The 14111-nt window shown below is 41.3% G+C and overlaps 1 protein-coding gene across 1 annotated transcript in view; it reads left to right on the top strand.

Annotated features, from left to right (window-relative positions):
* Positions 1-283: 283 nt before the first annotated feature.
* IMPG2 (interphotoreceptor matrix proteoglycan 2) overlaps positions 284-14111 on the top strand; it is a gene marked incomplete at its 5' end in the record, with an annotated part of 63993 nt that continues 50165 nt past the window's right edge. The window contains 3 exons of the mRNA XM_081909127.1: positions 284-296; positions 2432-2692; positions 12127-12293. Coding sequence (XP_081765253.1) covers positions 284-296; positions 2432-2692; positions 12127-12293 — 441 coding nt within the window. The remainder of the gene's footprint in view (positions 297-2431; positions 2693-12126; positions 12294-14111) is intronic.

A 14111-nucleotide genomic window follows, 5' to 3' on the forward strand; every position in this document is an offset into this window, starting at 1 on the left:
CAAAACAGGTAGGGGTGGAGAAATTGCCAGGAAGAACAATAGACAGGACCTTGCATCAGCATATCTGAGGGTTGTCACATGGCTAAAATGGATCAGTTGTGGTCTCTTATGACAATAGCAAAAGCACCCTCGAAAGAGAATCTCCAAGCAATGACCATGATGCTAACATAAGTTATTGTTTGGACAGCAAGCTGCTGCTGCTTTTCTTTTAAGACAGTCAATGAAAATTGTTCTTAATTAAGTGTGAAAGGTACTGTCCTTGTGTGGACTGCCAGTTAACGACATGACAAGCTCTGGTAAATCTGGCTTAGCTGGCCGGCTTAAAACTGAAAAATTATCTCTCTGGTCTATTGGCTAGCATCAAGGAGCCTCTTCTTCGCCACCTCTTGTGATTCCCAAAATGAAAATGGAATAATTTCTTTTAACAAAACAATTGTAGACATTTGGGACTCACTTTTGTTGCAGAAGTCAATCCTTTTTTTAATCCAAGACAATTACCAGTGACACCAGACCTTCTCTAAGAACAGACTGTTACTGGATGGTTAACACGTTCAGGTCAGCTAGCACTGCTAAAAAGGAACTTGGTTATTTTCCCTTTGCCTTAAAAAAAATATTCCGAAAGAAATATGTGTGACTTTTATTGGAAGATCTACTTAGGAGTCTGGATATTCATATTGATTGAAGGGGAATTTCAAGCATTTGCAGGTAAGAAAATACTCCTGTTTTCTGCCATCCTCTGAACTGTCTTTGAATCTTATGTTTACAAAAAAAAATATGTTTTAGAGTGAGAGAAAATAGGGTTACATGTATACAGAGTCAGACCAATTTCAACAAGGTTTGTAGCTGGAAATTAGTAGTGGGACATTATTTGTCCACATCTAGCATATTTCACTGAAATATATACATGCTGAGGTAATTGAAAAACTGAGTATCTGTTTTGCATTAATGTTAATGTAGCAACTTTTGTCACAATAGGGCTTCACTCTACAATTGATAGTGTTTCCCATCTCCCATACCATCTGCCTATAGATTTTCACCCACAAGGCTGCTATATAGTCTTTTAAGCAGTTACAGTTATCTATTCAGTTTGATATCACATACCGGTAACACTTTTATATTGGCTGTAGTTGCTGTCTTTCAGTTACTGGACTGTTCAACTGTTTAGATACCCCCCCCCATCTAATTTTCCAGGTTAAAATGATTATTCCTGCACTTGTAGAGCAAGTCATTTGAGTTGCATCACATGAATGAAAAAAAATATGATTGGTTCACAGATACAAAATTTAATACAACATGACTTGAACACATCAGCCGTCCACTTGATAATAACTCCTTTATGAAATTAGATACATAAATGGTGGCAGGTTTAATGTGTTTTTGTCTTCTGCTAGTTGCAGGATGTTGTAAACGGGTTTAAATTAAATTGCTGCAAGCCCTGTAACATGGAGTAATTCTGTCTTACAATGTGTGAGATGTGACCCTTGATCACTGGTCTTCAACTGTTGGGTTAGCACCCACTTCAGAGTCACATCCTGATCTAAGATGGGTTACAGCAGCTGTGCTACCAATATATAGTAAAGAAAAAAAGAAATGGCCCATCAAATGCATGTATTAAAGGTGGGTCCTCCTGGGTCTGCAAAAGTTGAAGACTACTACACTAGTCCATGTCTCTGTGAGAAAGGACTTGGCAGAACATGATGTATCTACACCTAAGCAATGATATAATGTCTTTGCAATAGGGTAAAGCAGTTGCATTTATGTCTTCCTGGACCTTGTGCAAGCAGAAATCCTTGTTTTCCTTAGCATTCACTCAATACAAGCAATATAACCTTAAAATATATATGGGGGACATGTAGAAAACAAACTTAGTGAAGATAGCCTCCTTTGAAATATAGACCATTATTTGGTGTTGTCCATTCTATTGGTGTGCTTAGCGAAAACAATAACGAACGAATTAGATTTCTTTAGCTAGGCTTACACTAAAGATTTACATTTTATTTGCAACCACCTTAGAGTGACATAGTAAGAACAAGAGAATAATGGTGCATGTTGGATAGTTATTAAAATATAGCACCAAACGGGAAGGGCAGGAGCATACACAAAACAAATTAGTTTGGTTAAATATTATGGATCATATCCATACAAAGTTAATTGAACTTAGGTCTATTTAAATTATTGGGGCTTAAGCTGAGTCAGGATTGATTTGTGCCATTAATTTCAATGGGACTTTAGTTCAACTTATTGAGGATGATGTCCAATGTTCATCATACTCAGAGTAGACCCATTAATCTCAATGGGTCTGCTCTTGAGTACGATTAAGAACTTTAGTCTAGATCCATCTCTGCATCTGTTTATTTAACTGAAACTCAGTGGTATTGTGCAATATATGTGCAGCTACTTAAAGAGATTTGTTTGTGATGTAATTTTGCAGAAGAAACCTATTCAGCTACAGAGGACATAGAAGCCAAGGAACCTACATCAGATCTTCCACCAAATGGCTGGCGATCAGTTAGAAGCTTTCCCCAGTTTCCAGATTCTAAGCATCTTCTTGATTTCAGGGAATCTGAGAAATTCAGCAGACGCTTGTTGCGAAGAAAGAGATCAATTTTCTTTCCTACTGGAGTTAAAGTGTGTCCAGATGAGTCTATTGAGCAGGCTATTGCTAACCATCTGAAATACTTCAAACTCAGAGGTAAGCGAGTGTTGTAAGGCTGAGACCAACTTTCTTGCAAATCAGTGCATTTAGTTGGGAGGCGAACCCTAGATGTCTGGTGAATAACTGATCAAAAAACTGAATTAAAAGTTTCAAGAAGTTTCTTGAGACTTCTGATCAACTAGATACATGTGCAAACCTATTTGTCTCCGAGAATTGTGAGCTTACTAAAAGAGGCCTATGCATGCTTATCAAGGAAATGATGTCATAAAATATGTAAAGATAGTGAGTTTAGACCCATCCCTGCAAGAAGACGATAGAAAAGATCGTAGATACAGATAGAAACTGTACAAGCATTGGAAATGTTCGGGCTAGGCTCAAAGTCTTTATGAGTATGTGGGTGTTTAAGGTTAACATGTTTGCTACGGCTAGAGATGTAACCAGTTTGGAGGTGGTTTGTAATCATACTGTTGCTGTAAAGTGTACAAAATATCAGGGTCCACTGTGAAAGGCCTTTGCAAGACTAAGTAGGCTGTATTTACGTGGCAAACGTCAGGCATGCAAGAGCACTTTTGAAGTTCCCTTTGCTAAAACAAACCCCTCACCATGCCACCCAATATGTCACTTGTACAGATCAGAGAAGTTTCAGAGGCAACCCATAATGCACTGCCAGCTGTTGAGAGGGTAAAATGCAATTGAGTACACACTGAAATATGAGAGCAGACCTCAACAAGGTTTATTTTAGCTCACATCTCAGTGACAATTGGTCTTCTGCGCCTGCCTGTGTGAAATTGGCCTTTGCTCTAAATATTTGTTCCCTGATAGCCTCACAGCTGGAACCAATTTGCAAATCTCTTGTCAGTCTCCCCACAGAAGCAGAGCACTGGACAACACACAAAAGGGGCACCATTTAGAGAGGAGCACAGGGGAGAAAAGCCCTTTGCCCTTGAATTTCAGGCCAAATAACATTATTTGTCAAGAGCCCATATTTGCAGGGTTATTTCCCTCTAACATTTCGGATATCAAATTATGGACACTCCCATGTACTTACGATTAGCATGTTTAAGAAATGTGTTCTTTGCAAAATTCTAGTATGAAATGGCAAGATCTAAACCTCCTGCCCTCATACATTGGGATGTATTCATGAGGTCCCATGCTTCTCTAGATTTTGCAGTGCAGTTCTTGACACAAAAAGCCTACAAAAATGTGCTTTAAAATTCATGTTTTGAAAAATGCATATTTTGTGGGGAATGCATTCAAAATGGGTAACATAAAGAAAACCACAAGGGATTATTATGACTGTAGGAAAGTATATTGAACAAAGTTCCTCACTCAACATTGGGTTTTTAATCGAAGGAGGATTGTACAGTCTAGCATTTGAACTATGCACCTTTCACCTTCTATGAGTCCTATTTCTCTGCCACTACTATTAGATGAGCTTAAGGTTGCTGACAAGGTTTTCCTTTCTTGCGTAGAGGAATGCCTTGCTATGGGTGGGGAAGGTTAGAGGGAGGCTCCTTTAAGAGCCTTTCTGCATCAGGCCAAAAGCCCATTTAGTCCAGCATCTTGTTCTCACAGTGACTAATCGAGATGCCTGTGGAAAGCCTGCAAGCAAGACCTGAGCAGAGCAGCATTCTCCTCACTTGTGAGTACCAGGCAACTGGTACTGCATCTGATATTGGAGGTAGAACGTAGCCAGTGTGGCTAGCAGCCATTGACAGCCGTATCCTCCCATTAATTCACCTATTCCTCTTTTAAAGCCATCCTAGCTGGTGGCTGGCACTACCACTTTATGGGAGCAAATTCCATAGTTCTAGTTTTGCGCTGTATGATGCAGTGCTTTATTTTGTCTGACTGAAATCTTACAGCATTCAGCTTCACTCGATGCCCTCATGTTCTAGAACTAAGAGGGAGTAAAAACTGTTTATGCACTCCTCTTTCCTTAACTTTTCATCTTAGGTGAATTATTCCATCCCCTTCTCCTTCTGCGTACACTCTGTACCTTTAAAGTATCTCTCATTCTTTCCCTCAAAGAATTCCAGGCACTGTTGTCTACCCCTCACAGAGTTACAGTTCCCAGCATTCTTTAACATCCACCCACACACGCAGTCAAGAGCTAGAGGATTCATATGTGCTGCCAGAAAAGTTAATCTTATTGGTTTAAAATTTCTAATTTAAGCAACCCACCCCCTTAAAGCTGGCAATTGTAGAGGCATCCCGCATTAATTTTTTCACTACCCTCTTGAGTAACCAACAATTGCACATTTGTCTGTGGGGTTTTAAAAGAAGATAGTTTGCCTGAATCAATATACTACTAGTTGCCGTACATGATTCAACCCTTAAGAAGTACAAATGGGATTATGGCTGGATTACATCTGAGCACTGCTCATTTACACAAATGACCAAGCAAGCTACGCCACCCCCCTTGTAAGTATCCCATACCTGTCATGTGCTGTCCCTCCAGTTAACCTAGCAAATCCCTTTCTATAGAATGAGATGTAATAGGCTAAATCACTCTTACTGCTGGGAAAGATAAATAGCTCTTGGAACAATAAAACCCATGTCAAACGAGCGCTTCCTGAAAAGAATCATGCCTCTTTTAAGAAACAGAATCTTGTGAGAATTTTTCAGTCGTACAGTTTCAGAAAGAGAATGTAATAAAAGCATTTGGTAGAAACAACAATATTTATAACAGAAAACTATTCTCAAATAAGGTACTCATAGATGTAAAGATGAAAAGGAACAGGTCACAGAAGGGTTCAGGATCGATGAGAGGGAGTTGTATTATGCATCCTTGGTGAGTGTCATGGGCACTATCCAATAGGTGCTTGTGATTCTTGCAGAAACGTATTTCAAATAGAACTCCAATTTTTGATGGCCTTAATTGCTGGGGAAAGAATCATATTTTCCTGTTGACTGTACTGAGGTTTGCGTAACGGGCAAAATGTAGTATCTGAAACAGAAGCTTGTCATGCCAATGAAGAACAACTTCAAATTTCCCTTGTGAAAGTCCTCATCTACTGTAGTAGATGTACAGTAGACTTTAGACTGTTTATTGCAGCCCAACAAAGTCAATTGATATAGCTTGTACCAACATGTTGGCTTTTGCATTGCTAACTTTTTTGCAAACTGCTTTGAGGTCTTATTACAATCAAGCAGTATATAAATTTTGTTAAAGAGATAAATAAATATTGAAAATCTAGGCTGTTCAAAGGGATCCAGCTGCAACAGATGCTTTAGCTATCCATTATTAGCCAATATGTGAGACAAGTTGCTGCAAAATCAGCTTTAGGGTTTACTAATCATGGCCAGGGTTTGTGCATGTGTGGGTGTTGTGGGTGTTGCTTTTGGACCAGCTGCTGACAGAGGAAGATGCAAAGCCAGCTCCTTTTCTTCCTCTGCTGTTTTTCAAGCTTTACATCAGATATGAGGAATCCAAGGCCTCTCCAAATATTGTTGGACTCCAACTCACATCAACCCCAGCCACTATGGCCGGCGGACAGGGGTGATGGAAGCTGGAGTCTACCAACATTTGGAGGGTCACAATCTCCCTCCTTCTGTGCTTTAGGTGCACAGAAATAGTATGAGCTAGGCTTGAACCCCTGACCTACTGAAACCTACCAGTTTTCCCCTCAGACCTACTCAAATGCATTCTGTGGCCTGGAGGCCCTACTCAGGCACCAGTATGTTTTATTTCAACAGCTGATAGTGCTGATTGATACCTACCTCTTGTTGACTATATACAGTGGTACCTCAGGTTACATACGCTTCAGGTTACATGTTTCAGGTTACAAACTCCGCTAACCCAGAAATACTACCTCCATTTAAGAACTTTGCTTCAGGATGAGAACAGAAATCATGCTCCAGCAGTGTGGTGGCAGCGGGAGGCCCCATAAGCTAAAGTGGTGCTTCAGGTTAATAACAGTTTCAGGTTAAGAATAGACCTCTGGAACGAATTAAGTCCACTGTATGTCCAATCACCCGAGTAGAATGCCAGAGAAGTTTACTCAGCAGCTTAGGTTCAAAATATGCTTCTGTGTTGAACCGGTTGTGGTTTTCCTGATACCACGCAACTCTCTTTAAGGCGGGGTTCAGTGGTATGCAAAATCACAGACTGCTGGTAAGCAGGCAAGTGGCTAATTGCACCTCTTTCAACCATGCTAATGATTTAAACATCCTTAGAGTCATAAGATTCTCTTTCATATTTCAATATTGCTAAGTGTGCACAATAAGAATTTCTATCGATAACGTGTTTCGTTTTCCCGTGTGGTGGAAGCATATAAGTCTGGTTTTTGTGGGTTTCCCTGGCACAGCAGAAGGTGCACTGACTTCCTGAAGCTTTATCCCTTCTGTCCACCAGAGAGGACATACCTTTCTAAGTTCATGTTTGGCTAATGCAATAAGAACCTACAGATGGTGCCGAGCTTTTGAGACTGGACTCAGTGGGGTGGCTGCTGTCACACTAACTAACTGGAAGGACGGATACTAAATCCCTAAGCTAGCAAGAGCTGATTGAGGCAGTTAAAAGGAAGAACAGCTTGCATTCAGATACTGTAGCCTTGCCTAATTCATTTTTTAAATGAAACCTCAATTAAAAGGGGATGAGGCATCATAATCAAGAGGACTAGGAGCATGAAACTATTAAAGAAAACAACAGGGGTCCTTAGCAAGAAAATTGGCCTGTGTTAAATAAAATTGCCATTAATTAACATTTGCAATTACTGCAAGTGTAAGAGTAGCCAGACCATTGTCTGTTGGCATTTGAAAACTTAGTAGAAATAGACTCCAGTCCTTTACCACAGTCTTCTCTTGACCTCCGTATCATTCCTTTTTTCCTGCACTCAGTGCCCTGTGTGTCCAGATAGCTCCCTCCCTGCAAGATGAACTGGATCACTTGCTAGAATTGTAAACAAATGAAGCTAAATATTATTTAGTGTTCTTACTAAATATTGTTCTTTCTCCAAACCTTTATTAGGCATTGCAGATATAAACCACCTTAAAGCATCCATATACAAAAAAATTAAAATATACACAAAGAAACAGCCATATAAGACATGTTGTTGTTGTTTAGTCGTGTCTGACTCTTCATGACCCCATGGACCAGAGCATGCCAGGCACTCCTGTCTTCCACTGCCTCCCGCAGTTTGGTCAAACTCATGCTGGTAGCTTCAAGAACACTGTCCAACCATCTCGTCCTCTGTCGTCCCCTTCTCCTTGTGCCCTCCATCTTTCCCAACATCAGGGTCTTTTCCAGGGAGTCTTCTCTTCTCATGAGGTGGCCAAAGTATTGGAGCTTCAACTTCAGGATCTGTCCTTCCTGTGAGCACTCAGTGAGCACTCATATACTGTAGTAATTTCTGTTCTTGTTAGATGAGCTTTGGGCTGCATGCACATTACTGCCGTAAAATGCATTTTGTTGTTCTTTTTCTCAATTTGGATCAAAGCTGTTTGGGGGGAAAGCCCATCAAAATGCAGTATTTCATAAGAAGCAAGAGGATAGATATTGGATGGATGTGGATTGTGGCTAATGCCATGCGTACATCGCTTCCCAAAAGCTTCCCAGAAGTCAGAGTGCACTTGATGCAGAGTAAACAAGGGTGTGTTTAAAGCCTTGGTTTCCCAAACTTTTCTGGTTGACTATTCCTACACACTGAAGCCCTGTTCTCTGCCTGTCTTTCTTTAATTATCGTCACAACATACTCCCCCCCCCCCGATGATTGAAAATTGCCCCTGTTCAGTATAGAACCAAACATGAGACACCTTGGAAAGGAGGTGCTGGTGTTGAGCAAGACTATTTCTTCCGCTGTGAAGGTGAGCAGACCAGAGTCCCTGTACTTTTTAGGATTTGTGTAGTGGATGACATTATTTTAGGAGGTGCCTCATTATGCCGCTTGCTCTCCCCTTCCTTGGCCTTCAGCCCCAAAGTCTGGCCCTGATGGTATCATTGCATCAGCATTAGCGCTGAAAGAAAATTTAGAGAATATCAAAATGTTCCTGAACATGTTACTTGCAAACTGTTGCAGTTGTATTCTCCTCTACCATTAATGATATTGTTGGTTTGAGGGATATATATATATGGGGGGGGGGGTGTTAATAATGATTTTATTAAGGTTTGGTTTCTGTGGTTTCATATTGCCACAGAGTTCAGCCACAAGAGTAATTTTTGAACAGTGTCCCGTGAAGTTAAATCCCAAAAGCAAGTTTTTTAAAATAAGTGTTTAAAATGAAAAACCTCCAGTTTCTGAAATGCCAGATTTTGAAGTTGTATTTCAGTTCTACTCTTCAGCTATTGCAACTCAAATTTGCCTGTGATGTATCAGTCTCAGTGCGACAAAAATATAGCTTTCAAATAGGAAGCCACAGTCCCTCCTCAAATGCCAATATAAAGAGGCAGATACCTTACAGCACCTATTTCAAACACTACTTCAATCTATAATCTCCTACAGGAAATTTATTGCAGTTGCCAAACCCATCTACAACAGACCCAAGTTATCTGTCTGGAGGTCGAGTTAATGAAAGCAGTCTGTTTATAACTGCTTAATAAGGAAGAAGAGTGTGACATTTATCGACTCATCATTATGTGAGCTACATTTAGCACATACCAGAGATTACAGAAATAACAATAATAAATTACTAATACATGACTGACTTGATGCAGGCAATAAAGATGTAATGTAAATGTCTATGTTTATTTAAAATAAAATAAAATGGTATAAGCTAATTTCAAAAGCTCCTTATCTTTAGGGAAAATAGGGAGGAAAAGCACAATTGATGTAAATGAACATAAAAAAATAGGCGGTATAATTTTTTGTGTTGAATAAAATTTGGGTTTTATGGTCGTTGATACTATAAAGGCTTGCACTGTCTTTGAAATTAAGTCCAGGGAGTATCCAGCATAGAGATGTCCCAACCCCCACCTTTCTAAGCTGATTGACGAAAACCACTTTCCTGAGACTAGTTCAAGGTCATCCTTTTCTGCCAAGGCCTGCTTCTGCCTCTTAAGACTTTCACTGAAACAAACCCCATCCCACTTGTCCTCCCTTCTGTGTGTAACCTCGGAACAAGGTTGTGGCTAGCATGCTGGAATGTTGGTACAGTGGTACCTCGGGTTAAGAACTTAATTCGTTCTGGAGGTCCGTTCTTAACCTGAAACTTCTTAACCTGAGGTACCACTTTAGCTAACAGGGCCTCCCACTGCCACCGCGTGATTTCTGTTCTCATCCTGAAGCAAAGTTCTTAACCCGAGGTACTATTTCTGGGTTAGCAGAGTCTGTAACTGAAGCATCTGTAACCTGAAGCATCTGTAACCCGAGGTACCACTGTACTTGATTTTTGTAGGCTAAATCCTCTTCATTCTCCCCACCCTTCCAATTTCTCCCCCTCTTTCCCCTAAGCAACAAGAAAGAACCTTCCTCTTTCTTTTTTTAATCTTAGGTTGCAGAGCATAATGCGACCAACTATAATGTGCTCAGATGAATGGCGGGAGGGGTAGGTAGAGGTGGGGGAGAGAGAGCTTTGCAGTTACAAACTGCGGAGCTAACAAGAGCCTGCTAAGAGAGCATTTCAGTGCTGAGTGCTGCTGCAGTTTCATTCCCTTCTCACTACGCTCCTGTAGCCACTGGACAACTCTGATCCATTCTGCTGAGAAGTGCAAGAGGAATATTTCAATGGCTGTACCTGGAATCTCTAGAGTAATTCTGTCCTCCCTCTCCAGAAAGGCATGTAGGAAGCATTCATGGGGGCCACCCCTTTTTATCCTTGCAACAGTTCTGGTGTAGTGGTGTAGTGGTTAAGAGCGGTGGACTTGTAATCTGGGGAACTGGGTTCGTGTCCCCGCTCCTCCACATTCAGCTGCTGGGTGACCTTGGGCCAGTCACACTTTTCTGAAGTCTCTCAGCCCCACTCACCTCACAGAGTGTTTGTTGTGGGGGAGGAAGGGAAAGGAGAATGTTAGCCGCTTTGAGACTCCTTCGGGTAGTGATAAAGCGGGATATCAAATCCAAACTCTTCTCCTCTTCTCTTCTTCTACTAGGTAAATTAGGCAGAAATGTGGTGGACTGGCCCAAGCTCTGAATTAGACGATCTGTGCTCCCCAATCCAAATCCCGCACACTGAATATAGGTCCTGATGCTAGCAGTTAATGTGAGAAAAACAACTTTGCAGCCCCCCGTTTCCAGGGGCTGAGCAACCTTCTAGATTAGAATGGCAGGAAGTAGTACTGAGGCTGTATCAGGAAGGTGGAATCACTAAAAACCAGGTTTACCCCCTCACAAAAGTGATCCAACCCACCATTGGATTTGAAGCATGGTCTCTATGCTCAGAGGCAGTATACTGCTGCTCCGAAATGAATTTTTTATAATAAAAGTTAACAATTCAATGAATGAAGAGGTGTAAGATCTGGAGTGGGATTAAACTGTGGCAACCCACCAGCGCAGCAGCTACACTGCTAGGAAGAGCCCTGTTCTAGCACAGGGCAATAAAATAAAAAAGGTAAAGGACCCCTGGACGGTTAAGTCCAGTCAAAGGCGACTATGGGTTGCAGCGCTCATCTAACTTTCAGGCTGAGAGAGCTGGCGTTTGTCCACAGACAGCTTTCCAGGTCATGTGGCCAGCATGACTAAACCACTTCTGGTGTAACGGAACACTGTGATAGAAACCGGAGCGCACAGAAATGCTGTTTACCTTCCTGCCACAGCGGTACCTATTTATCTACTTGCATTGGCGTGCTTTCGAACTGCTAGGTTGGCAGGAGCTGGGACAGAGCAATGGGAGCTCACGCTGTCCTGCGGATTCAAATCACCGACCTCCTGATCGGCAAGCCCAAGAGGCTCAGTGGTTTAGACTACAGCGCCACCCACGTCCTATAGGGCTATAGCTGGATCCAACAGGCAGCTTGGGCCAGCTGAAGTGTTGTGCTGTTTTAACCGATCATGCACTGTTTTGTACTGTTATGCTACTTCTGCTTGCACAACAAACATATATTGCACAGCAGTGTCTGCTTTCCCACTTCTTGCAGTAAAAGACAATGGATTTTACCCCTGGACACCCCCCCCCCAGCTGAAAACAGGATGTGAGACTAGATGAGTGGTCTGATCAAGCAGATCAATCATAGAATTGGGAGTTGGGAGAAATCTTAGATGTCTTCTTGTCCAGCCCTCCCTGCTCAGTGCAGGATCTGCAATGCATTATGGGACTTAAGTTATCCCTGAGAGATGGTTGCCCAACATCTGCTTAAATACCTCCAGTGAACGAGTGATCACTACCTCTCAAGGCTGTCTATTTCATTGCTGAACAGTTTTTATCATTAGGAACTTTCTCCTAACGTTTGGGTGAACTGTTTCCTCGCAGTTTCTGCTCATTGGGGCTATTCTTGCCTCCCAGAGCAACCAAGTTCAAGTCTGTTTCATTGTCTGCATGACAACCTGTGATGGTGGTGCACAATAATAATACTTTTAATTTTTTTTCTTTTGCAGTCTGCCAGGAAGCAGTATGGGAAGTCTTCAAAACATTCTGGGATCGGCTCCCAGGACACGAAGAGTACCAAAATTGGCTGCATCTCTGTGAAGAAGAAACTATGAGTATATTTGAGATGGGCACCAACTTCAGCCAGTCTGAGGAGCATCAAAGCCTCATAATGAAGGTAGGTAAGGGAACAGATTAAAAATCTCTCAGCCGGAAGCCTTTGACTAGTAAGAAAGACCAAAATGTTATTTTGCTGGTTCGACTTTTATTTAACGCCCTGAAATGGAAGTAGTTCACACAATTAAATTCCAGTAACGCTGGCTTAGCTTTCTGAAGTTTTACAAAGATGTCTTTCCTCTTTAGCTTATTGCTTATTATTGTTATTATTAGTAGTAGTAGTAGTAGTAGTATACCTCCCTATAACAAATCCCAACCCCCCCAAAAAAACCTGACTTCACAAATGCCAGGACTAACAAGCCGCAAACTGGTCTGTTTCTATTCTCCAATGTTTTTATATTGATTTTTGTTATTTTTGTGCTGTTTCAATATTGATTTATGTATTAAAAATTATTGTTGCCAAAAGATACATAACCATAGCAAAGGAGAAGATCCCCAATTATGGGGGTGAAGAAGCCCAAGCCATCTAATGAAGATTTTGGAGATACTGGGTAGAATTCAATGTTGCTTGTATATTGTATTTTATTGTATTACAATTTGCATTCCATAGAATTCACATTGTCATACAGCATAAGAAGTAAAAGCAATAAAGTGCAATTAAAATCAATATGAGTATTTAATGCAATGGATGTGCTCCCATCTTCAACCATCTTCAGCCATGAAGGGGACCACTTGAGTGATGTTCACAATCAGTCCACTGATTTGTTTGGCAAATAATAATTATTTGTACCCCGCCCATCTGGCTGGGCTTCCCCAGCCACTCTGGGCGGCTTCCAACAAAGATTAAAAACTTTAAAAACTTCTCTGAACAGGGCTGCCTACAGATGTATTCTAAATGTCAGGTAGTTGTTTATCTCTTTGACATCTGATGGGAGGGCTTTCCACAGGGTGGGCGCCACTACCAAAAAGGCCCTCTGCCTGGTTCCCTGTAGATTTGCTTCTCGCAGTGAGGGAACCACCAGAAGGCCCTCGGTGCTGGACCTCGGTGTCCAGGCAGAATGATGGGGGTGGAGATGCTCCTTCAGGTATACTGAGCCAAGGCTGTTTAGGGCTTTAAAGGTAAACACCAACACTTTGAATTGTGCTCGAAAAGGTACTGGCTTAGCACTATGTGTGAACCTGGGTGGGGATAAATAATCCAAGATGGTTTGAATCATCTGTACCTAATTTGCCTTTCAGGCACCTTCAGACAATAAGCTATTCTTGTTTTCTGGCATAGCATGCTTGGGTTGATCTATTGGGAATAGAGACAAATTGGTTTAGGGATTGTTGGTCCTGGCATTTAGACAAAGGTTCAAACTTAACGGGTTTAGTGGTTGCTTCCAACTCTGATTCCATGCTTTTGTTATTTCACTAAGTTTTTCAACTTTCTTCTTGGTGCTCAAAAAATAATAATTCTAAGTGCCTTGTGTGGCAAAGAAGTAAGGAAAAGGTACACCTTACCTTTCAGTCAGCTACATTTGTAAGAAAAATAATGTTATGACTTTCAGTTGTTATCCAGATTTGCAAAGTGATAGCGTGGCATAAAAGGGGGATTTTTTTTAAATCAATTTTTGTATGTGTCCAAAAGCCTAACCAAATAATTAGTAATATTTGGCAGTGATATGAAGTTCTTCCAAAGGGCTATACTAACCAGCCCACTTTCTCATCAGCCAAAACGTGCTTCTATCCACCACCCAATCATTGGCTGAGCTAGCATTGGATGGGTGTGGGACATGGCATGCATAAACTGAGGGGGGGAGAGACTGGTGCTTTTTTCAATGGGAACATTTTGGTGATGTTCTAATGTTCTTTGTGCTAGCACAGAGCCCAGGAATGA

The sequence above is a fragment of the Podarcis melisellensis genome (assembly GCF_964234715.1).
Source record: "Podarcis melisellensis genome assembly, chromosome: 4".
Taxonomy (NCBI): Eukaryota; Metazoa; Chordata; class Lepidosauria; order Squamata; family Lacertidae; genus Podarcis; species Podarcis melisellensis.